Here is a 24,992-nt window from a genome sequence, read left to right on the forward strand (position 1 = left end):
AGGCCCGTAAAGAGGCAATATGCCAAACTCGGAGACCTCAGACAGTAAAAGAGTTACGGACTTTTCTGGGAATGACAGGGTGGTGCCGATTGTGGATCTATAATTATGGATTGCTTGTTAAACCACTGTACGCGTTGACAGCCACGGAGCAGAAACACCTTGAGTGGAACAAGGAGACCGAACGAGCCTTTGAGCTACTGAAAGAGGCTTTGATGTCGGCCCCGGCCTTAGGACTCCCAGATGTGAGTAAGCCGTTTCTTCTTTACTCCCACGAGAAGCAGGGCATTGCCCTCAGAATATTAGCACAAAACCTGGGTCCGTATCGACGGGCAGTTTCCTACCTTTCTAAGCAGTTAGACACGACTGCAAAAGGTTGGCCTGGATGCCTGCGGGCAGTTGCGGCTGTGCTACTGAATATACAGGAAGCCCGAAAGTTTACTCTGGGCCAGAAAATGACTGTTTTGGTGTCTCACACAGTATCAGCAGTACTGGAAGCGAAAGGTGGACATTGGCTTTCTCCGCAAAGATTCCTGAGGTATCAAGCTATACTGGTAGAGCAGGATGATGTGGAGATTGTAGTCACTAACATTGTCAACCCAGCTTCTTTTCTCAGCGGGAACACAGGAGAACCGGTACATCATGACTGTTTGGAAACCATCGAAGCAACATACGCCAGTCGCCCGGACCTGAAAGACAGCCCCATGGAAAACGGGGAAACTTGGTTCACAGACGGAAGCAGTTATGTCCTAAATGGTAATCGACATGCGGGATACGCTGTCACCACCAGCCAAGAGGTAATAGAATCAGGGGCTTTGCCTATGAACACCTCCGCACAGAAGGCAGAAATAATTGCTCTAACCTGCGCCCTGGAGTTGGCCCAGGGCAAAGTTGTGAACATTTATACAGACTCAAAATATGCCTTTGGAGTTGTATATGCACATGGAGCAATTTGGAAGGAGAGAGGACTATTGAGTTCTCAAGGGAAAAATATCAAACACGCAGAAGAAGTTCTGAAGTTACTGGAAGCTGTCCAGCTCCCTAAGAAAGTAGCAATTATGCATATTAAGGCACACCAGAAAGTGAGCTCAGATTTGGAAAGAGGGAATGAGCTGGTGGACAGAGGCGCAAAACAAGTGGCCAAAACAAAGGTAAAAACAGAAGGGGCCTTAATACCTGATAGGCAGATTTCCCTAGAAGGTAAGCCAGAATACACCAAGGAAGATCAGAAGCTCATTACAGATTTAGAAGGGTCATATAATGAAGAAGGGTGGGCTCATACGCCACAAGGAAAGCTAATCGTTCCCTCTTGCTTATTATAGCATTTGATACGGGAGGAACATAGGAAAAGACATTGGGGAACAGAGGCTCTGTATAATCATTTGGTAAGAGAAATTGTGGCTAGAAATTTATACACCATGGTGAGACAGGTGACTCAACAGTGTGATCTTTGCCTCCAGACTAATCCTAAGAATACCCCCAAGCCGGAAATGGGCCAGATTGGAAAAGGCAATGGGCCTGGACAACAATGGCAAATTGATTTTACAGAACTTCCAAGAAAAGGGGGGTATCGATATTTATTGGTATTAACTGATACCTTTTCAGGTTGGCCAGAAGCATTCCCAGCAAGAACGGCTAAAGCTCAGGAGGTAACTAAAATATTGGTGCAAGAGATAATACCACGTTTTGGGGTTCCAGCAACCATATCCTCTGACAGAGGACCACATTTTGTCTCAAAAATAGTACAACAAATTAGCCACCATTTGGGTATAGATTGGCAGCTTCATACTCCATATCACCCCCAGTCGAGTGGTCAAGTAGAAAAAATGAACCACTTAATCAAACAGCAAATTGTGAAATTAGGACAAGAAGCAAATTTGACATGGCCTCAGTCTCTCCCTTTAGCCCTTCTGTGTATACGAACAAGACCAAGGGCGAAAGAAGGACTGAGCCCCTTTGAAATTCTGTATGGACAACCCTATGGGATACAGAGAGGGGTGTCTGTACAAGCGGGGGATGAAATTATGACTTCTTACATGGTAGCATTAGGTAAACAACTTAATAAAATCAGGAAGCATGTGGTAGGGACTCGAGGCAGAGGTTTGGATGGGCCTGTACATAATATACAACCAGGACATTATGTGTATACAAAGTCTCTTACAGAAAAAACTCTGGAGCCGCAGTGGGAAGGACCATTTCAAGTATTACTTACCTCCTTCACCGCGATTAGGATCAAGGAACAGAACGCTTGGATCCATCACACTAGGGTGAAGAAGGCACCCAAAGGACAATGGACTTCACAAGAAAAGGGACCTTTGAAGCTCAAATTTGTAAGACATTGATTGTCATGCTCCTGAGTTGGACCTTGCCTAAGGGGCAGGCTTGGGATCGAAATACTTATTTAAATATGACAGAGAGTATCTCGAAAGTACTAAATTTATCAGACTGTTAGGTATGTAATCCCCTTCCACAGGGGAACATGGAACTCCCCTTTTTAGGAGTCCCAACCACAAATTGGACATCTCTTATTAAAGACAGGCCAGACAGGAATGGATTATGCCTTTATGGAAAGGGAAATACCCAGCGGGGACCCAGCTTTGATCTGGAGGTACCTGACCCTAAAGAGGTCTTAATTACTGGCCGTTGCTTAAATATTACTGATAATATTTGGGGAGACTCTTACAGTGAATGGAAAAAGAATCAATTACGACGAAAACTGGAGACCAACAAATACATTGAGAGGATGCTAGATAGGGAAACAATGTATTAGAAGTACTAGGATTAGATATAGTAAAAGAATTTACTATTTTCTAGAAAAGGGGGGACTGAGACAAGGGGAGTCAAAAGAATCTCAGTAGACATAATAAGGGGGGATGAAGGATGATGTTTAGTGTTTACATTGTTGAAATTAGCTGAGGCAAAGACAGTCTTTGATAAGAAGAGCTGGTCCCAAGGACCAGCCAATGAGGTAAAGACAGCTCCTGATAAGAAGCAGGAGCAGGCCCCAAGAGCCAGCTAAGACTGGTCTTGCGGCTTGGGTGAATACCAAGAAATCACTGAGCCTGCGCAAGAAAAAAGGTTACTAGCGGTGACGAAGAGGAGTCATCTATCTTCATCTCTGCGACCACCAGACGACCACCATAAAGAGGCACTGCGCAAGCGCAGTTGAGAGGAGACTATGGAAATGACCTCTCGGAGCTAATTTTAATAGGGAGCGGGGATAGGTCATGCATATGTATAGGCGCATTGTGAATATGTAACACTTGACTGTATAAACTTGAGACAAACTGCCGAGTGCGGCGCGCACGACTTTGGTGGGACTACCCCCCGTGCGGCCCAGCGCTGAATGAACATACCTACTTTACAATCTCACTGATTGTGGAGCCTGTTTTCCGCACGTCATTGATCTTGGTTCCCATGTCATTACTATTCATCATCATCTTATCTCATCCATTCCTCTTTTGTTCCATCCGGTAATTATTCTGTGGGTTTCGAAGTCCGTCTTGGGTCAGTCATCTTCTCATCCCCTTTACTTTGAAGTCTCGTACCTACACAATTCTGAAAAAACCTCTCTGGTTGTTCCATTAACTATTTCACAGTTATCTTTGTAAGTTCTACATACTTTAATCGCTCCCCAGCTACGCACATGAATCTTGCTGATTTTTCATCTTTTGTTTGATCTGTCCCTACTGATGAGCTTGACTGGGTTTTAATCCTGTCCCGGATTGGTGCTATACAGGGGGCCAGGCTGAGAACGCTGTTCATGGCCTGTTGAGCAGCTCTGTTGCCATTAATAACCTTAACCCATTCTATATTAATTTTTGACAGTCTTATACTCCTAAATTTTCTAAAATCTTCTACACCTGCTACCAAAACCCACCACACAAATCCCAAACAAGTGAAACAATGGAAATGGGAAACCCACTGGCCAAAGCTCAAGTGCTTTGCTTGACCGTAGTGGTCACAACCAGAAGACTGTTTTCTAGGGACGACTTGGTGATCCACGCAATAGGTTGACCTGAGAGGCCACAGGTTTGTATTGGGTTGCACACAGCTCGGGAGTTTCTGCAGTGCGCTGTGCTCCACACTTCCCTGCTGCAGGAGGAACTGAGCTGGCAAATCACAGTGGAAGAGCCTGGAGTTGCCACCCATGTGGTGTCTGCCCTGATGCATGTTCTTATCTTTACTACAGCTCCAGGTGCTGGGTAACTGTTACACCGGTTCATTAGCTAGCTAGTCGAACTGTTGTTACTGTTTCACAGACCTGCGCCATGTCTAGTGCCTGATCGCCCTACAGCTGCCCTGTTCACATAGAAAGGTCCTAAAAAGGAAACAATTACAATCTTTCCTGGGATTGCAGTGTAGGTGCCCATTATTCCTCATATACTCCAAAAAGATGAGAATTACACCTAGCAATTCACTCACAGTATACAAAACATAGCACGAGGTGAGAGGTGTCTGGAGTGCTACGGTTGGGAGGGGCAGCCATGGACTCCCTGGACGCTCAAGCTCTGAAAGCCTGCTCACAACTGGTCAGTCCGCTGGTGGCAAAGCAAGTCCACACACTGACGTCTGCAGCAGTCAGAGTGCAAACAGCTCCCTGAGCAGCATTAGGCAGCATGTGTACCAGAGAATGCTGGGCTGGCAGGGGCGCATGCCAGAGCATGGGGCCTGAATAACAGTGCAGAGCCTCCTTATGTCAAAGAATGCAACTGGCTGCTATGAAACTAGAATGGCCATGTTGTGAAAGTCATCACTGCCCAGTCTCTCCAGGACTTGGAAAATGCTGGCCGCACCCGTAGGCCAAGCCTTTCTAAGCCAAGTCTTTCCGCCAACACAACTCCAATACAGGGAGTCCAAGGGACTGTTAAGCCTCTGTGGACACACAGTATGGGTGAGCATTGTCCTGCAGGTGACATTGCCATGAAGCCTTTGCATGCACACATTAATTATTCCACGGGTAGGCCCCTCTACTCATACCATCACACTAGAGATTCAAAGATGTCAGGAGTGGGCTGCGGCTATATGGGTGTCTTTGCGTAAGCTGCCACAGAAGACACAAGCATATCCTGAGCCTGTGTTGTCCTATCTATATCAGCAGACTCCGCGGTAACTTGAACAACATGACATCTCAAAACTCAATTCAAGTCTGGATTTTCATCTTCCAATTGTAGTTCTTCAAGGCTTGTTGAGCTTCTTCTTAAAGAAACCCCTTTCTCTGCTGCTTTCTGCCTGTGGGAGAGACTGAGAAGAATGGAAGAAGGTTAACAGCACATTCAGATGGGTTTTGTGTGTGCTTGGGAGAGACTCTGTGGCTCCTGCTGCTACTGCAGCACTGCTGTGCCCCTTCCTGGGCAAGCCAGCCCAAACTATTCCTCAGAAACCTTCTTGCAGCCAACCACAAAAGACCTGGCTGGATTTAAAGCTCCTCCTTCCTTTTCTGCCCTGGCCCTGCCTGAGATTCAAGCAAGGATGAAGCAATGTGCTGGAGTCCCGTGAAAGGGTACTGCAACACTATATGCTGCAAGTCTCTGCCAGGAGTCTGCCGGATCCAGTCCCAAGCGTAGTTGCTGTCGGTGATGGGTACACCAGAGATGTGGCATGTAAGTGTGAGAGACCCTGAGACCTTCCCTACCCTGGGGCCCATAGCCTCCATCTGCACCTGAGAAAGGGCACCTGCAACCCCAGGAGACACGGATGAACAGGCAAGAACAGCTCAAGCAACTGCCTCATTTACTCTGCCACTGCCCTGGGCTACTGCTTGTGATCTCCAGCAGCTGCACGCCCACATGCTCACAAGCTCTTGCTCCTGCTACAGTCTCAGATCAGGGAGAGAAGCACAGACTTCCCCTTTCTCCAGTGAGCTCCCAAGTGGCCGTCCCTACTTTCCCCGTTAGCTCTGCTCACTCCTAAGGGAGCAAAACTCCTGGCTGGACTGAGTTGACCTGAGCCCTGCCCAAAACCAGCACAGGGCTATTCACACATCTCACCAGCTGGGCCATCACTGGGCAGCTGTCCTATTGGGAACTGCAGGAAACAGCAAAACTTGTTGCCAAAGGTGAAGAGGTGTCAGAGTGTGAGAGGAGGGAGGATTGGTGTGAGACATGGGAAGAAGGCAAGCAGAAGGGCTAGCGCAGAAGGGCACAAAACCAATGAGAACGTCCCTGTCAGAAGCAAACGTTTGTAAACTGTATGCTGTAATGACACATCTCTCCGGGAGCAGCACTGAACAGCTGTGAGAACAGTCTCCTTTCCAGCTGCGAGGCCCATAGCTAGGACCCTGGCAGGAGGTTTGTGTTAAAGCTCAGCTGGATTTCCTGTCCCCGTGCAACAGCGCAGAAGTAGCGGGCAGAGTCCCGGGGCTGCAGGTCCCGCAGGGACAGAGATGACACGGACCGGGAACTGTTCCGGGACACTGTAGCTCGACCCTTCACTGACTGCCCCAATTGAATCACTGAGGAATCAGCGCTGATGTAGGACACCCACTCGAGACTGCCGCCGGCTGCCTGACGGTACCACCAAACAGCGTGACTCCCGAAGTTGAAGCCGGATCCGCGGCAGGAGAGGCGCACGGTGTCCCCGGGCGCTCGCAGCCCTCCGCCGTCCTCCACCAGCCTCAGCTGCGCCCACAGCCCTGCGGACGGAGAGCGCAGGCAGCCGGGCAGGGCGCGCCCACGGCCCGAGGACGTTCACCCGCCGCCCCGGCACAGCCCCAGCCGGCCCGGGGCTGAGCCGCGCCTGCTCCCGACACTTGCGCCCCGACCCGCCGCCCGAAAGCCTCCCTCGCCCTCTCCCCCGCCCGCCCACGCCACCCGCTCCCCGCTTCCCCGCTTCCCCGCTTCCCCGCTTCCCCGCTAAGGAAGGCCAGCGCCAGGCGACAGCGCGCCCGGCGCCGGAGCAGCCGCGGCCGCGGGCAGCCCCAGCCCCGGGCCCAGCCCCGGGCTCGCTGCCCGCCCCGCCCGGCTCTCACCTGCCGGCCCCGCGGCCAAGGACAAGGCCAGGAGCCACGGCCCCAGCCCGGGCGCCATCGTGCCCTGCCGCGCCGGGGCCGGCCGGGGCTGAAGGGCCCGGCGGGAGCCGCAGAGGAGCCGAGCGGAGCCGCGCTCGGGCCCGGGCTCGGGCCGGCTTCTGCGCGCCCCGCCGGCTCGGCCCCTCGCCGGGGCAGCGCCGACGCCTCTGCCCGCCCCCAACAGACCCGCCCCGGCCCGGCCCGGCCCCCCGGGGCCGCGGCCCCTTCGCGGCAGGAGAAGGGGCGGCGCGGGGAGGGCCGCGGGGCAGGAGGAGCGCGGCGCCCCGGGAGACGAAGGCTCCTGCCCCTTGGCTCCCAGCGCGGCTCCGGCGCTGTCCCGGCTCGTCGCCCGGCCGAGCCCTGCCGAAGGCGGTCGGCGCCTCGGCGAGCCACGGGCTGCCGGCCCGCAGCGTCCCCTCGCAGGACGCTCCCCGTGCCCCGGGCAGCCAAGCCCGCCCTGGCCGCGCTCCCATCCCCCGCCCGCGGGGACCAAGACACGCGGAGGGCTGTGCTGCCATCCCGAGGGACCTCGACAGCCTGGAGAAGCGGGCTGACAGGAACCCCCTCCCGTTCAACACGGGCAAGAGCAAAGTCCTGCACCTGGGGAGGAGCAACCCCGTGCACCAGGGCGGGCTGGGGGCTGCTCAGATGGAAATCGCATTCGCAGAAAAGGACCCGAGCGTTCTGCTGGACGACAGCCTGACCAGAAATCTGCCCTTGCGGCAAAGAAGGTTCGAGGTAGCCGGGGCTGCATTGGGCAAAGCATTGCCAGCAGGTCAGGGAGGTGATCCCTTCTCTCTACTCAGCACTGGCGAGGTCACACCTGGAGTACTAGCTTCACTTCTTGGCTGCCCACTGCAGGAGAGACTTGGGCATATGGGAGAGAGCCCAGTGGAGGGCCACGAAGGTGATAATGGGAGTGGAGCAGCTCTTACGTGAGGAAAAGCTGAGAGAGCTGGGACTGTTTACCCTGGAGAAGAGAAGGCTCGGGGGGGATCTCATCAATATGTGGAAACATATGAAGGGATGCTGTAGGGAAGGCAGGGCCAAGGTATCCTATTCTTGCCCTTGTTTACTTTTGGGCTGGATGACTGTCCTGTGTGTGACTGGTGACCTTGGGCTACGTCCGTTGTGCCTTCCATGTTGAGGAAACAGCAGAGGTGGGTAGTAGGAGATGCTGGTATGGAGGTGCTGGGAGCTGCAGATCTGCTTGGGCCCTTGGCAATTGAGTCTCCTTGTCATCCTTTCCAGTACAGCAAATAATCCCACAGACATGGGAGTCCACATAGCCAGAACTGCTCTGTTTTAGCTACCCCTACCTTTCCCCACAGTTGTCCTGCCTGTACGCTTTTCTTCCCTTCCTGCTTCAGCTTCACCCCACTCTGTGCTCCAGTCAGAACTCTGTTACTCCCTTGGCACCGGTCTGGCCTGTGCCAACACTGAACCCAAGAGCTGAGAGGTGGTAAAGAGAAAGTAGATGGAATTGCCAGGCTACCCTTGGATGTCTTTTTCTGTCATTCCTGCTAGGACACAAGAAAGTGTCCTTCAGATCCATTGTGTGGATGCCCAATGTACTGCAGTTATGGTTGTCCTGGTGGGAAAACCTCTTGTGGGCGACAGGACCTATCTGCCTGCAGGAGGCTCCCTGGCCTGTTCTATGGGGAGAACAGGCCAAGCTGAGTCCTGCCTCGGCTCTGGGCTGCCTAAAACAAATTGCCTTTGGGTCCCCAGTGCTGCCAAATAGTGAACTTAACCCCGGGGGAATCCCACCACCACCACCATGATCATCATCTTCATCTTCATCTTATTCATCTTTGTCTTTTTCAAGCTTCATTATTTAATGATCTCAGAGCAGTGTTAGGGAGTACTTTTTATTAATATGTAGAGCCTCTTGCCTTATGGGCTGCAATGTTATTGGTTGCTTAGGTATTTCTTAGTTTTACTGCACTTTGCTTAGCTCTTCTCTTTATTAGTATTTTCCAGAGAAGTTGACTTTATGCTGACTGGGGTGTGGGAGGATCTCATCATTTAACCATATGCAGCACAGAGAAGGATACCCTGCCTAGTGCTGAGGCACTAAGGTAAAATCTGCTTTCCTGCTCCTTGGCTGCTCTGCAAAGAGGAGCAAGATGAGGGTCTGTGGTCCATCGGGTAGCTGTGTCGAGAGCTAGGGCTGGCCAGGAGCAAAGCGGAGACATGGATCCTACAGCTCTGCCCACAGCTGGGTCAAGACCTTGTCCAGGACACTGTCACCTCAGCAGCACTGGTTCTGCAGCGTCAGCTCCCGGAGGAATCAAGAGCAGGTAAGGACTGATACTGCAACTGGAGGTTATGTCCAGGGTTGTTGATTGTTTCCTTGAAGGGTGTTGGTTTCTGTATGAGGAACTGAGGAAAGCTGAGTGTCTTGGCTTCTGCAAAGTCCCATAGTCCTGCGTTTCTAAGTCCCTGGTCTGAATACCTCTGCATAGATGGGGTCTTTGAGAAAAGTAGAGATGAGTTGGGATAAGAGATGTTGGAAAGGTTGATAGAAGAAGGAGAGGATCATTTCGGGGATGAAAGCAGTGCCAAGACTGGAAGATGCAGAGCCTCACCCCTCCTGTGCTGTTCTTGGTGATGCAGATTTTGCACGAGCGGAAATGGGCCTTAGCTCAACGTGGTGATTCAGAGCACAGTAATAAATTGCAGTGTCTTGGAAAGAGACAGTCGCTATTTCTAAGGGGGCTGTTTTATTTTCGTAGACCACCACTGAGAATTGGCCATTGCGGAACTTGTCATTCCCTGAATCTGTAAACGCTTGCAGGAGAAATTTCAAGGTTTCCCCTGGGAGCTGACGGAACCAGAAGAAATTCAAAGTGCTGTCACTGTCCTCAGTGGTGGACTGGCAGGGCAGAACCACTCGCTGCCCAACTGTGGCTGTAATCTCAGAGAAGAACTGCTTCTGGGGGACACCTCCAACAAGACCTGCAACACAGGCAGAAATGTGTCTACAGAGCAGCTTGCTTCCTTCTCTCACTTGCTCTGTGTTTAAGGCTGTGTTTGCCCCAAACCATTCTGTGTTTCCAAAGAAAAGGAAAGTTCAGATACCTACTTCCATTACCCCTCTGCATTTCTCCCTGACCTCATCCTCTTGTCAGCACAGACCTCCATGTAACCTACTAAAAACTGCGGGAGACAATAGGAAGTGCACAAATACACCTACCTGACTGGATTAGCAGGACACATGCTGGCACAGCCATGGTGAAGATCATTTTTCCCAGCTCCAGAATCCCTGTCCCTCGGGAGACTCTCAGCACACTACAGAACAAGGCACTCTTGGCAGCACAATGAAATGACTGCATCCTGCAGAGTGTGCCAAAGCATGTGTGACATAGTCACACCTCTGGGGTGAGGAGGGTAAGAATGAGGCTCATTCTCCTTTTGCCTTTCCTTTCTTCACAGCAGGGAGTGGACAGTCTCAGTGGCTTTCTGCACTTTTCTCTGGGTTTCCCTCTCCCTTTGTAAGATTTACCCTGTGAGGGAACATCTCTCTCTCTCTGTAGAGTGTATCTGCATTTGTATGCTCTTTGTTGGTGGGAAGGCTTTTGAAAGCACAACGGCTCCTCGTAACGTTCAGGGCTCTGGGAAACACAGGTGTAGTGTTCTTTTCAAAAGGTTTCAGGTTTCTCTTACTTTAGCCTCTGTTATTTTGGAAGCAGCTGTTCAGTATTTCTCTGTGCATGAAGACTCAGAGACGGGTAGGAAGCTGATAAGGGGGAAAGAAAGGTATTTTAATGGGTGAACATACAAATTCCTAGAACAGGAGGATGTAATCCTGATTCTGATGGATTGGCTCAGTGCTGGCTGGCGTAGGGCAGGCTGTTGGGGTGGTGGAGTGAGGGGATCTGCAGCTCCAACTCCAGTGCAGCTCTACGCCTGTGGAAGGCATAAGAGCAGGGCTTGGGACTCCCAGCCACTGCTGGCACAGTGAAAAGGAAAAGGACCGAGGCCAGGACAGGAGCAGGAGGTAAAATCCTGACATTTGCAGCTGGTGAGCAGAGAAGTGCCAAGGAGCAGCCCTGGCACCAGAAACTGCTGCTCCTGTGCAGCACTTTTCTTTCTTTCCAGTCTCCTGGAAAATCTGAAGCTTTTCCTGTGTTTCTTATTTTGGTGGGTACTTTGCATACAATGGAAAGAGAAGCCTTCACCGCTCTGCATCTAATTCTGCAGTAATGTAGAATGTTTGTCAGTCAGTCAAGGCTGCGAGCTGAGGTTGGCCCTGTAAATCACAGACCCTCAGCTGAAATCTGCCCAGGTAGTGAACATCCCCTGGACAAAGCAGCCACTGTTCTTGGAGGACACGGCAGTGCCCAGAAGGTACCTGGGCTCACTGCTCCCAAATGACCAGTACCAAAAGAAGGAGGGATTTCAGTGCAAGGAGGTGATGGTGCAGGTGACTGCAACAGACCGCCCAACCGATGTGAGCACCTTGAGAGCCACAAGAGGAAGGAGCTGGTTTGGTGCAGTGCCTGTGGGAAGGCAACAAGGTACCCACACATCCCCCTTTGGCTACAAGGGCAAAGTCCTGCACCTGGCAAGGAACAAACCCATGCACCAGTATGTGCTGGGGACCGCCCAGCTGTAAAGCAGCTTTGCAGAAAAACTCCTGGGTGGTCCTGCTGGACACCAAGTTGACAATGAGCCAGTAATGTGCCCTTGCCTCAAAGAAAACCAACAGTGTTCTGGGCTGCACTGGGAGGAATGTTGCCAGAAGGTCAAGGAAGGTGATTGTTCCCTTCTAGTCAGCAGTAGTAAGGTCACACTTGGAGTACTGGGTCCAGTTCTGGACTCCCCAGTACAAGGAAGATATGGAAGTACTGGAGAGAATCCAATGAAGGGACATAAAGATGATGAATGAACTGGAGCATCTCACCTAAAAGGAAAGGCTGAGAGAGCTGGGACTGTTCAGCACAGAGAGTGCTCAGGGTGGATCTTATCAATGTAGCTAAATACCAGAAGGGAGGTTGCAAAGAAGATAGAGCCAGGGTCTTCTCAGAGGTGCCCAGTGACAGGACAACAGGCAATGGACACAGGCTGAAACACAGGAAGCTGTCTGAAACATCAGGAAACACTTTCTTACTGGTGAGTGTGACCGAGCACTGGTGAGGGTTGCCCAGAGAGGTTGTGGATTCTCCCTCCTTGGAGATATTCAAAACCCATCTGGACATGGTCCTGGGGAACCTGCATTAGATGGCCATGCTTCAGAAGCATGGTTGGACAAGGTGACCTTCAGACATCTCTTCCAACTCAACCATTCTCTGATTTTCCAAAAGACTTTTTATGAAATAACTTTTCCCACAGTTTCTAAGCCCTTCCAGGACAGCAGAAAAGGGATGTTTTCAGTGCATGCCCATGATCAGAAGAGGCTTTTAATCTTGTAGTCAGTACTCTTTTGTCATAGACCACCTTCTGCATCTTCCAAAGGAGCCTTGTTTTCTATTACCCACTTCTGCTTGTTCCTGGTGATAGAACACTGCTCTATCACAGTCTTTTTAGGGTCATCACTGTCTGGATTTACACCATAATCCAACACAAGATCCCTCAGTGCCTCAAAATTGATTTTTCCTCTGTTTGTTGTATTTAGAGTGATGCCTTTAACCTTTAACAACATTTTCCTTCAGACTGCAAGTAGCTGTAGGATTTGGGGCCTGATGACACAAACTCCACAACATCTGGTGGATATTTGCCCATCAACTTGCCTAAGCAGTCACCAAGGAGGGAGGTCCCACTCCCCCGGCTGACTCACAGATATCATAGAGTCATCATATCATCATATCATCAGAGACATATAGTGTCAAGATAAAGGCAATGGTCTTGCAGGGCACCTAGGAGATTGTAAGGCTCTAGGTATGCATATGCTGTTGTGGAGCAAGCTATAGAAATGTTAATACTGTACTGCAGGGTCATGCACCCTTTGGCATGCTTCCTTGGCCACATCCTCATCAATCAAGTCACAAGAGGACATATCATAAGATGAGAAAAGAGGTAACCAAATTTTCCCCACAGAGAATTTAAAAAGTTTTGCAGTTTGACATTTTGCAACATTTTCTCACTACGTTCAGGCTGCAAAATGACATCTTATTTCTGCCTGTCATCTTCAACATACTCAGCATTTTGTCATCATCTGTGCATCAAGCTGGGTAGCCTGAAGTTTCATGCTTCTGGTGGAGGTAGAATTTTATATAGTCTGAGAAGGAAATGCTTGTGGTGGGATGATGGACTCATGGCAGACTGCTCTTCACATGTCACTGTGCTCTGTTTCCTCTCTGCCCTCTCTCCCAGGTGCACCTCCAGCCCAAGAGACATGTCATGCTATGACCAGTGCCTGCCATGCCAGCCCTCCGGCCCAACCCCACTGGCCAACAACTGCAATGAGCCCTGTGTCACACAGTGCCAGAACTCCACCATCGTCATCAAGCCTCCTGCTGTGGTGGTGGCCCTGCCTGGCCCCATCCTCAGCTCCTTCCCACAGAACACAACTGTGGGCTCCGCCGTCTCTGCTGCTGTTGGCAGCATCCTCAGATGTCATGGAGTGCCAATCACCTCTGGGTGCTGTGACCTCTCTGGCACTTCCAGCCACTACTGTGGCAGGAGATGCCCTCCCTGCTAAAGCCACTGGTGACAGCCCAGACAAGGAACTCCAGGAACCAAGAATCTGATGTCAGACTGAGGACAGAGCTCCTGGCCATTGATTTCAGACAGGCTGAACATCCAGTGCTGCCCTTTCAAAGGACAGCAGATGGGGGTCTCTGAAAATATGGCCAAAGTACAACTTCCTTGCCTTCCACTCTTTGCCATCTCTTTCTTGTCTTATGTTCTGGGCCATGACCCCCAAAGCCAACCTGGGGATCTGCTGGCCCCTCTCCCTCTGTGGGGCAGGCGGATGGATGCCCTCTGGGATCTGCACTGTGGGTGATGGGCACGGACTTTCTGCAGCTGGTGGTGCTCTCCCTGCACCTGCAACCTCCTCTAGAGGTGAACTCGTTTCCCACCTGAGAGTCCTTAAAGTTTTCTGCATCCCAGCCTTTGCCTCCACATAATCCTTTTCTTGGTGAATGTTGTCTCGCATTGCCAAGGAAGAAAGGCGTGTCAGAGGGTAAGATGGGGGCAGAAGCGGAAGAGGAATGGGAGGGTGGGACACAGGGCAGTGGGGCCTTTCCAGTCACTGTCTCTTGAAGCTGAGGAAGACATGCTCAGCTCCTCTACAGCCAGTGGTGATCAAGCCCTGTATTCTGGCTTCTCTGCTCAGATACGGCCTCTTGGCCTCAGAGCACATCCTGTAGACAGGGACGTTGACCACTGCTATCCCCTAGAGAGAAGCCCAGTGCTGGTGGAGTCTCTGAGAGATCAGTAGCTCACAAGCCTGTGAAGAAGGGAGTTCCTCCTGCTTTGGATCACCTTGTGCTGGGAAAAGAGGCTCAGTCAGCAGATGGCCTCAAAGGTTGCAGGAGTGATGATGGTGTGAGAAAAAGCCTTCAAAAGAGCCCCAGACCTTCTCCTTCTCATCCTCGTACCTGTCCCCAGAATGAGAGAGTATAGCCTGCACCCAAGGGCAAGGACAGGTCACCTATACACCCTCCACCCCCCAAACAGATCCCTGCACAGTCCAGCAGTTACACAGATGTGCAGGGCTAAGGTAACTCACAGGCTGATGTTGAAATCAGCCTGGCCAGGCCACACACCAGGGGCCTCATGCTTCTCACACAGTCCCAGCTCTCGTGAGACATACCTGGCTTTCTCCCAGGCATGAAGCAACTTTCCCCAAGGCCAGCTCTTCTCCTGGCAGGGCCTGTTGCCCACCTCTGCCTGGTGGTCTGCTCTCCAATTGAGATCTTGGATAGTGCTGTACAGCCTGGTCTCACTGCAGAAGAAATGAGGCAGGGCTGGGGGAAACCTACAAGGTAGAGCATGAGAAGGGCTCCAAGGATGGGTAGAGTGCAATGGGGAGAGCAGATCCTCCAGATCTCAGCACATGGCCACGCAGCAACTGGAGGGTCCACAGCATGATTCTGAGTATTATCCAAAATTGCTGGAATCATGTAATCTGGGAAGGAGCATTGTGACATGGCATGTAATTTGTGTTTTTCACCTTACTTTGAACTCTGACCTCTGAGAGACACACCCCATAACAGGTATTCTAAGAGACAGGCCTGCAGGAAACCCTGAATAAGCAATGTGCAGCAGAGAACACCAGAAAGCAAAGAGCAGCAGCAAGGAACCATTGTACAAGCAATCCCAACCTCCTGCATTGCCCATCAGCTCACCAGAGTTCTTGGGCATAACAACCACATAACCCATGGTGAAAACAAGGGAACCTGAGAATCTTTCACCACCTTCTTCTTCGTCTCAAGCCACTGACACTGGCTTCTTCTGGAAGAGGATCTTGGAATGCAGATCCCTGGGTGCACAGGGGAAGCAGCACTGCCAGGGGAGAGCTGAGGGCCCCTTCCCCCTAGTTCAGCTTTGCACAGACACATCCCCTCCTCCTCTGCATTGTTGCACAGCCAAGGAAGCTTCCTGCACCAGAATGACAAACACAGCACAGAGGTATAAGACACTCTCAGTGACTTTGACTTCCTCCAGCCACAGAAGGCTGTATTTCCCCGTGGTGTTCAGCAATGTGGTGAGGTGGCCGCTCCACTTGGGGCCAGCTACTGTGTGATACGAGATCAGCTGTGAGGCTTGGCCTTTCTTCTGCTGGTATCAAAACAAGGCATAAAAGAGTGAGGTTTGGTAGGTGGAGGTGGTCTGGAAGCTGTCTTTCTGCTTCACCTTCTTGCCGGTTGACAGTGGTCTGCCCCATGGTGCCTGAAAGAAAGGGAGGCTCAGCAGCTTTGCAAGTAAAGGCTCTGGGAAGGAAAACCGAACTGGATGCAAAACCCTGGTGGAGAAGGTTCCCTGCCCTATAGAAAAATCCTGAGGCCTGCAGAGAGTCAGGTAGAGAGTGATTTGGGGTAGGAGCTTGGAGCTCTCAGGCCAGCACAGAACCTGAGGAGAGCTGTGCTGTGTCCCTGCTCCTCTTCCCTGCTCCTGCTCCTATTGCCAGAGGACCAGGGAACAGTGTCACGACCTGGGCTGGACAGACCAGGGAGGGGTTGTGGTGAATTCGGAATTCCCTCGGGCTAAATTAACGTCAAACGACACCAAACGATCAGTTAAACATTTTATTCATGGCAGAAGCAAACTGAACTTGGGAGGCTTAACAGCAGGTGGCGGAGTTTCTCACAACAGGAATTGGCATGAAACTACCTCAGCAAACCGTGTAACCCGTGGTAACCATATATATCAAGTCAGGGAAGAAAATAAGGAGAGCTCTCCCGTTGAGTCACGAGGTTCAGAGCAGACCCCCTTGCTTTCTAGACCCCTTTTCCAAGAAGAGCCTAGGGGCGGCTGGATCCACTCCTAGTCCCAGACTTGGTCAACAGTTTTATGTCTAAAGGGGATGAGGTGTAGGGGTTATGAAAAGGAGAGAGAGACAGAGGAAGAGAGAAAGATTTCGCCGCTCCTGGGTCCAGCGTTGCTCCAGTCAGTCTAGAGGTCCGGTTGCGGTGGGCAGATGCACGTGGGGCTTCAGTTTGTGCCCTTTTATCATCTCCTTGCCCCTCCTTAGGGCGGGCACAAAAACTCATTAGGCTAATTAGGCGTCATGCACAGTTTGTGCTTTCAGAACCTTCGTGAAATGGGTCGGTGGGCTTGGGGGTTGTTTGGGGAGTAACTTCTTCCCTGAAGACATGACCATTGCTTGATCTTTGGCCATGCAGCGTGAGTTGCACTCCTCTGCATATCAGAACAGTGTATCCAAACACTGAGCTGTACCCTCCAGCATGCCCTCCTGGTCCTGTTGCTGATGTCCTGTGCTGATCTGTGCTGATCGGCTTCTTTTCACCTGTGGTTCCTTGCTATGCATGGTTCATCGTTATGCAGAACTTACCCCACCACAATGTTTGAGACTTTAACTTTTTCAGTCTCTCACAAACAGCCTGTCATGCCTGACATTTGTGTGCTGGGACCAGCACCCCTCCAGCTCGTTGACAGGCCTGGGGACCTACAGCAAAAAGATTCATCCTGTTTCTCCATCCCTGTCATCTCTGAGGGCTCCTAGCTCCCTGAGTACATGCAATGCTGAGCTTGGAAATAGGGAGCCCTGGCTGTGTTGACAACCAGGAGAAAACTGGAGGCCATGGCAGTCATGTGCCAGCCAGAAAAGCACAACCTGGGGCACCCTATTAATGTAAGTGGGATGAGAGTTTTAAAGTCCCTATTAGAGCTTTGACAGGATCTGCTAATTTGTGGTGGAAAGAGAGAAACATGGGACTGCACAGACAGCTGAGATCTCCTATGGTGGCAAGAGGGGAACTGAAGAGAGAGGTAAAGAGATTGAGTGATAGAATCATAGAATCGTTTAGGTTGGAAAAGACCTTCAAGATCATCGAGTCCAACTGTCAATCCGACACCACCATGTCCACTAAATGATGTCCTGAAGTGCCACATCTATGCATTTTTTGAACACCTCCAGGGATGGTGACTCAACCACTTCCCTGGGCAGCCTGTTCCAATGCCTGACAACCCTTTCAGTAAAGAAATTTTTCCTAATATCCAAACTAAACCTCCCCTGCCACAACTTGAGGCCATTTCCTCTCATCCTATCACTAGTTACTTGATAGAAGAGACCAGTACCCCCCTCACTACAACCTCCTTTCAGGTAGTTGTAGGGAGCAATAAGGTCTCCCCTCAGCCTCCTTTTCTCCAGACTAAACAAACCCAGTTCCCTCAGCTACTCGTCATAAGACTTGTGCTCCAGGTCCTTCACCAGCTTTGTTGCCCTTCTCTGGTCAGGCTCCAGCACCTCAATGTCTTTCTTGTAGTGAGGGGCCCAAAACTGAACACAGTACTCGAGGTGTGGCCTCACCAGTGCCGCGTACAGGGGAACAATCACTTCCCTGCTCCTGCTGGCCACACTGTTTCTGACACAGGCCAGGATGCCGTTGGCCTTCTTGGCCACCTGGGCACACTGCTGGCTCATATTCAGCTGGCTGTCAACCAGCACCCCCAGGTCTTTTTTCCACTGGGCAGCTTTCCAGCCACTCTTCCCCAAGCCTGTAGCACTGCATGGGGTTGTTGTGACACAAGTGCAGGACCCGGCACTTGGCTTTGTTGCACCTCATACAATTGGCCTCGGCCCATCGATCCAGCCTGTCCAGATCCCTCTGTAGAGCCTTCCTACCCTCGAGCAGAACAACCCTCCCTCCCAACTTGGTGTCATCCACAAACTTACTGAGGGTGCACCTGATCGCCTCGTCCAGAGCATTAATAGAGATATTAAACAGAACTGGCCCCAAAACTGAGCCCTGGGGACCACCACTTGTGACCAGCCGCCAACCGGAATTAACTCCATTCACCACAACTCTCTGGGCTCATCCATGCAGGCAGTTTTTTTACCCAGCGAAGAGTACACCTGTCAGAGCCATGAGCTGCCAGCTTCTCAAGGAGTATGCTGTGAGAGGCAGTGTCAAAGGCCTTACTACAGTCTAGGCAGACAACATCCACAGCCTTCCCCTCATCCTCTAGGCGGGTCACCTGGTCTTAGAAGATCAGGTTGGTCAAGCAGAACCTGCCTTTCATGAATCCATGCTGGCTGGGCCTGATCCCCTGGTTGTCCTGCACATGCCATGTGAGTGCACTCAAGATGAACTGCTTCACAATCTTCCCCGGTACTGAGGTCAGGCTGACAGGCCTGTAGTTCCCTGGATCCTCCCTCCGACCCTTCTTGTAAATGGGCTTCACAAGGAAGGGGAGAGAAAAGATGGAGAAGGGGTTTGAGGTATCTCTTCTTTCTCCTTTCCAAAAGTAAGAGCTCCTTGAGATAATGTGTGCCAAACTCCAAATGAGTAGACATTTCCCAGCATTTTCCCACTATTCAAGGGTATTACCCTGCATGGACCTGATAAGGCTGGCAAGGGTTTCATTGGGAGAAGTATGCATTGATGAAAAGCCAGGACTTACCCAGCAGTTGCCCCAGGAAGACAGTGAGGATGAGATATCCGAGGTGCATGCCGAGACCAACCTGCCTGTTTGCTGAGTGAGAGAGTCAGAAATCCACCTCCCAGCCCCGAGATAACAGAGCTGCTGGAAATTACTCTGTTGGGGAAGCAAAGGAAGAAGTGGGGAAGAGAAGTGATCTGTTCTTCCTGTGCCTGAAATGTTTCTCCTGGATTTCTCCCTCCTCCAGCAGCAACACCTGTGGCTCCCTCAGCCAATGGTATTCTGAACATTTCCACAACAGGGGTCCCCCGGGGTCCCCAGTCATGGGAAGAGGCTGTTCCTGGGCAGCTCACAGTGGAGTCCTCATCTCCTCAGCTAGAATCGCCTGCTCTCCTGCACACCCAGTGCTGGGCCATTTGGGAGCTCAGGGGTTTCTTCCCCACTGAGGTTTCACATCTTCCCCTGGGGTCCTCAGCTCACTGGGGACACTGCTATTTCTTCTGGGAACAGAAGTCTCTTTTGTTTCTGTTACTTCTTCCCATTCCTTCTTCATGTGCCTGGGAAAAACGTCTCTCCCTCAAGTCCCTTCAGATAAGAGATGAACCCTGCTGTGCAGCAGCCCAGGGTCTCTGTGGCTGTGTTCTGTTCTGATGGGATAACACCCAGTGTGAGACAGCACCCTGGCTTTAGCAGGGCTTCTGGATGCCACGCACCCAGAGATGGCAAGGACAACCTATTCGATAGGGAAAGGGGCGAGGGATCAGCAGGTCACCCTCGCACACACACAGGGAGTACACTGGGCACCCATTGGAGTGTTGCACTGTGAGGGGTGGGGATGGGGCAGCCCTGCACCCCAGAACTGAAAAAGCATGTGAAGGAGTGGGGGGTTGGCAGGTGGAGACCCCTACTCCCATGCCCTTTCCAGATCACCAGAGTGATCCCATGCATCAGTCACAGCAGAGATAACTGTTCATTTTGGTTGAGTCCAACATGCCTTTTGCTCTGAAAAACCTCCACAATGAGGTGAATAATGATACAGGTAATGATAATTGTTATAATAAGAATATCCTCATGGAAGTGCTACACCTCCTCATGTTGTAAAACGAGGTTTCTACAGATGTGGAGGGTCCTGAGGCCAACACAGTCTTTCCTAGGTGGAAGAGCAGGCTGAAGCTTACTCTCCAACTGGCTCCTGAGATGGATCTGCCTTCTTAGGCTTCACAGCAGACATAAGACATGTACAGGAAGACGAGGATTCTGCATTTCTACTGAGAGGAGAAACTGAGCCATAGCCTTCAACCTGCAACTATCCTCGCTGACCATATAGCCACATCACTGGGAGTCTCTCCTTTCTTGATGCTTATGTCTCTTCTCTTACCATCCCTAATACTTTGTCTGACTTGGCTGCACCTGGCTCCATCACAGTTTCTGCCCCCACACCTCCCCCAGCACACCTCTGGATTGTAGTTCTCAGACACCTGATGAGTGACACTCAAAGCCCTGTAGACCCCAACTGTTCCTTTTAAATACTCAGAATTCTCCCCCTATCCAAACAAAAGTAACTCATGAACCAGTGTATCTACCTGCCTGGCTGTAGTGGCCCACAGTATCCAGAAGGTTAGTGTTCATGGAGAAGTTAGGAATCTGCATGGCAGCTAACTTGACTAGGCACAGACCCGTGCTGTGCTATATATATCATTTGGCACTCGGCAATGATGTCACAAGCATGTCCTTCTCTTTATCTAGGAGAGAAACACCATGTTTTCATACAAATGTTATTTTGCTTCAACAGTAGAAATGATAAACAGAGTTGTCTACTTCTAAAAAAATCCCATGAAAACTCCAAAAATGACAATGTCAGTGAATCTCAGCATGGGCAAAATTTGCACCATGTGACAAACAGTGAGTCAAGGTCCATTTCATGATCCATAATTAGGATTTGCCAGCATCTGAAGGGGCATAAGTTTACCTGTGCTATCCCCTTTTCCTTCTTGTATTATCTCCAATTAATAGTATTTTAATCAACACCTTATGCAGCCAGAGTGACATTCTTACTGGGATCCATCTACATCCATGTTCTAACCTCATGGGTAAAAACAAAATAAAATCCTAAATTGTAGTATAAATTTCCCCTGTTCCAGACTGTGCCCATAACATTTCTTTCTATCACTATGCTCAGGAAGATTTTTGCTCCATCTGGCTTCCGCCAGTCATCCTCCAAGTTTGGCTCCAGTGGCTTCCTCCTCTCTTCATTCTCCAGTCAAATGTTAGAAGATTAAAAAGCTCTCCCTTTAGCTTCTCTTTGAAGGCTAAAGAAGGCCAGTTCTCTAAGACCCTCCTCATGCCTCGTGTTACAGAAACACAGAATTGGTAAATTTGGAAGGGGCCTCTGGAGGTCATCTGGTCCACCACCCTGCTCAGAAAGGCTCACCCAGAGCTGGTTGGAAAGGACCATGTCCAGACAGCTTTTGAATGCCTCCAAGGGTGGAGACTCCACAACCTCTCTGGACATCCTGTGACAGTACTTCCTCATCCTCACAGTCAAACATTGTTTCCTGGTGTTCAGACAGAGCCTCCTTTCAGTTTGTGCCAAATGCCTCTTGTCCTGTCACTGGACATCCTGGAGAAGAGCCTGGCTCCATCTTCTTCACAGCCTCCCTTCAGGTATTTGTGCACATTGATGACATCTCCCCTGAGACTTCTCTCTGCTGAACACTCCCAGCTCACTCGGCCTTTCTCCATATAGGAGATGCTCCGGTGTATTCATCATCTAACTGGCCCCTCAAATATCAGCATGGGCCTTCAGCTCATCCAATAGCCCTGCCTGAATCCTGGGCCCTCTCACCCAGCACCTGGGTCTCCTCCTTCTCTCTGGCAAGGGCAGCCTGATGTCAACTAACAGAGAGATGCATGCAATCACCCACTCCTGTCACAATCACCCCCACTCAAACATTACCATGGGCTGGTAATATCAGCCTGCTTAATGTGCATGAGTGGGCCCTGGGCTCTCTTACCCGTCTCTGCGTCAGACTTTAGATACAGCTTTTCCTTCTACTCACCAGTTAGGTCAACTTGAAATATGCTAGCAAGTTCCACATAGACCCCCATGTATATCAGGTTCAATTCACTAAGGAAAACTAGAAACACACTGAGGTCCCTCCAGTCACTGATCCTTTGACCTCTCACACATACACATGCAATATGGTCCCTCCAGTTGCTGACAGCAGCAGGATGTATGACCCTTCTGGCGCGTTCTTCCTTCTCCAGTTGCTGGCACTTAGACCTTACAGCACATGTCCCAGTCCATCCAGTTGCTGGCACCCAGGTCTAAAATTCCTATAGCTGTTGGTTGTTTGCCCAGTTACTGGCACCCAGACCTCTTATACCAGTCTTTCCAGTTACTGACACTCAGGCCTTGCAGCACTCACACATGGGAAAGGCAGTGAAGATATACAGAAGAATGGTTAAGAAAGGATTTCATAAGAAAGCAGGAGGGACTGTGGTGATCAGGCACAGGGCTCATCCCAACAAGTGCACTGACAAGCCCCTGCTTAGGTGCAGGCACCTCCTTTCATTCTTCCTCCTCTCTATTGCCTCCCCTTGCACCTCCCCAGTCCTCTCTTCCCCCCACCTTTGAGCTTTCCCCTAAGCATTCCTTAATAAGCATTGCCTAGTCCTGCAGGACCCCTTCAAACATCCGTAATCCTCATGTTCATCTTGTCACTTCTTGTCACTTACAAAGCTCAGGCTGACCCTGAGCTTCAAAGCCACACCTGCAGTTTCCTAATGGCCCATCAATTGGCAGCTGAAGAGCTCTGGTCTCCCTCCTTGTCTCCCTTATCACTTACTGAGAGATTGCTGTCATTGTGTGCTTTGTTTATCACTTTCCCTTTTACTTGTTCTTCCCTTTGAAAGGAAAAGGGGCTTGAGCTGACAGCCTTAGTGAGCCAGCAGCTCTCACCTTCCACATGCCCTGACAGTATCCTCTGCTGGACTTCCTCAGGTGTGCGAGTTCCTCAGGGTGCTGAAAGGCTCCTGTCCCCAGAGAAAATCGGGCCTCTTGAGTGAAGGCTCTGAGGGGAAAGCCCCTGCTGAGCTCAGTCTTTGAAGTGTCTCCCTGCAACACCTGCAGCAATGTTAAGCCACGGGATGCACTTTTCAGGATGCCTGAGAAGTTACAAACATGAAGGAAAAGGGAAAGATTGGACAAAGGAGCAATTGGTTTCAGATGTAAGGTGGGTGTGAAAAAGCACTCAGCTCACCTGAAATGCCATTCTGGAAGGAGTTAGTTTGTGGCCCTGTATTCCAGCATATTTACTGTTTGCCCTCCCAAGATGTCCTGCATTTCCTGCAAGATCCTGAATCCACCCCCAGAGAAGTTGGAGTATAGCTGCGGATGAGGACAGACCTGAACTCAACCTCCAGGTAGGATCCAAACCACAGCTTTCTTCCCCATCCAGGTGGGAATGGGGCTTCTCATCCACCTTCCAGTACCTCACAGAGACATTTTTCTCCAGGGGCAGAGACTGAGCTTTCTTTGTCACCTCAGAAGGCCTCACAGCAAAAGGCCCTGATGCCAGGGCCTGCCGAGCTGACATCAATCCTGTAATTAGACCATGTTGGCCTGCTACCATGGCTGCTTTTGTCAGCTTCCACCACAGATCATCTCCAGGGACAGCTCTTTGCTTTCCAAAACAGACTTAGCATAACAAGAGACATGTGCACAGAGGGACAAATTAGATCCCAGAAATGCACACCCCAGAAATGCAGCCTCCAGCAGTTTTCTGTTGGGCAGAGAATCCACAGGGACTCAAGGACATGGGGTCTGCCCCCAGCCAAGCACTGGTGAGTCCCCAGAGCTGGAGGAGAGATGTGAAAAGCAGAGGGACATCTCAAGGGGTTGAACAGAGAATCTTGCCCAGTGCCTGGCTGATGGGTCTTGCTCACATGTTGAGGCTTTTGCTGGTCCCCAGATGCAGGGCTAGGAAGACATTTTCCCTCCTTGGGCTTCTTTGGCTAGGAGGTTAAACCACACGAGCAGTCATGTCTCCTACCAAGAGCCCCCTTCTCCAACACTGATGGTTGCTGAGGGAAAAGCAAGAGCTGGGCAAGCAGCTGGGATACTTCTCCTGAATACTCACTGCTGAGTCCTGCTCAGTTTCAGCAGCTCAGGCGTCTTCCTGAGTCTGCTGTGGCAATGCACCCTCATGGCAAGGAAGGCCAACAGCATCCTGGGCTGCAGTAGGAAGAGCATCGCCAGCAGGACAAGGGACCTGACCCTTCCTCTCTACTCAGCCCTGGCGAGGCCACCTCTGGAGTGCTGGGTCCTGTCCTGGGCTCCCCAGTGCAAGAAAGATGTTGGAGCAAGCTCAGCAAAATGGTGCAGGGACAGGAGCATCTTTCCTATGAGGACAGGCTGAAAGGGCTGGCAGTGCTCAGCCTGGGGAAGAGAAGGCTCCGGGGGGATCTTGGCAGTGTGTGTAAATAGCCGATGGAAGGGAATGAAGAAGAGAGTCTTCTGAGTCAGGCGTGCTTGGGACTCCACACCTCTGCCACGAGGAGGCTCTGTAGGGTGAGAAACTGAAGTTGTTAAAATGCTCAGCCCAAGGAAAGACCCCAAACTGCAACCCTTACTGTGTTGCAGATTTGCATGGGACAAAGCTAAGTTGTTCAGCATCGAGATCACAGCCAGCCCAAGCAGCAGCCAGCAAGGAAGGTGGGTCCATGGTGAACTGCTCCTGCCATCCAGTGGCCAGCCGGAGACAGGGGCCTGCACCCACCTCTCATGGAGATGGAGACATGTCCCTTTGCAACTCCCCAATATGCTCTTTGTCCCTCGGTAGTATCTGAAAGGACGTAGAACCAGCAACAGCCAAAGGTACTTGGAAGCAGAAGTCTTACTCCCTCTACTCACAGAGCGTTTCTCTCCATTCAAAATGTCTCTGGAAATAGCTCCAGCTGTAAATAT

General features: G+C 51.0%; 2 protein-coding genes across 2 annotated transcripts in view; one reads left to right on the plus strand and one right to left on the minus strand.

Annotated features, from left to right (window-relative positions):
- LOC128140681 (T cell receptor alpha chain MC.7.G5-like) overlaps positions 1-24,992 on the minus strand; it is a 191,724-nt gene that overhangs the window by 163,898 nt on the left and 2,834 nt on the right. The gene's annotated exons all lie outside the window — the stretch shown is intronic.
- On the plus strand, positions 13,347-13,652 carry LOC128140699 (feather keratin Cos2-3-like). Its single transcript, XM_052784913.1, has one exon. It carries the CDS (start codon positions 13,347-13,349, stop codon positions 13,650-13,652), a length of 306 nt encoding a protein of 101 aa, XP_052640873.1.

The sequence above is a fragment of the Harpia harpyja genome, chromosome 4 (genome assembly GCF_026419915.1).
Source record: "Harpia harpyja isolate bHarHar1 chromosome 4, bHarHar1 primary haplotype, whole genome shotgun sequence".
Taxonomy (NCBI): domain Eukaryota; kingdom Metazoa; phylum Chordata; class Aves; order Accipitriformes; family Accipitridae; genus Harpia; species Harpia harpyja.

Excerpts from the sequence above, each read along its gene's own strand:
- LOC128140699 (XM_052784913.1), top strand. The coding sequence starts at position 13,347 with ATGTCATGCTATGACCAGTGCCTGCCATGCCAGCCCTCCGGCCCAACC.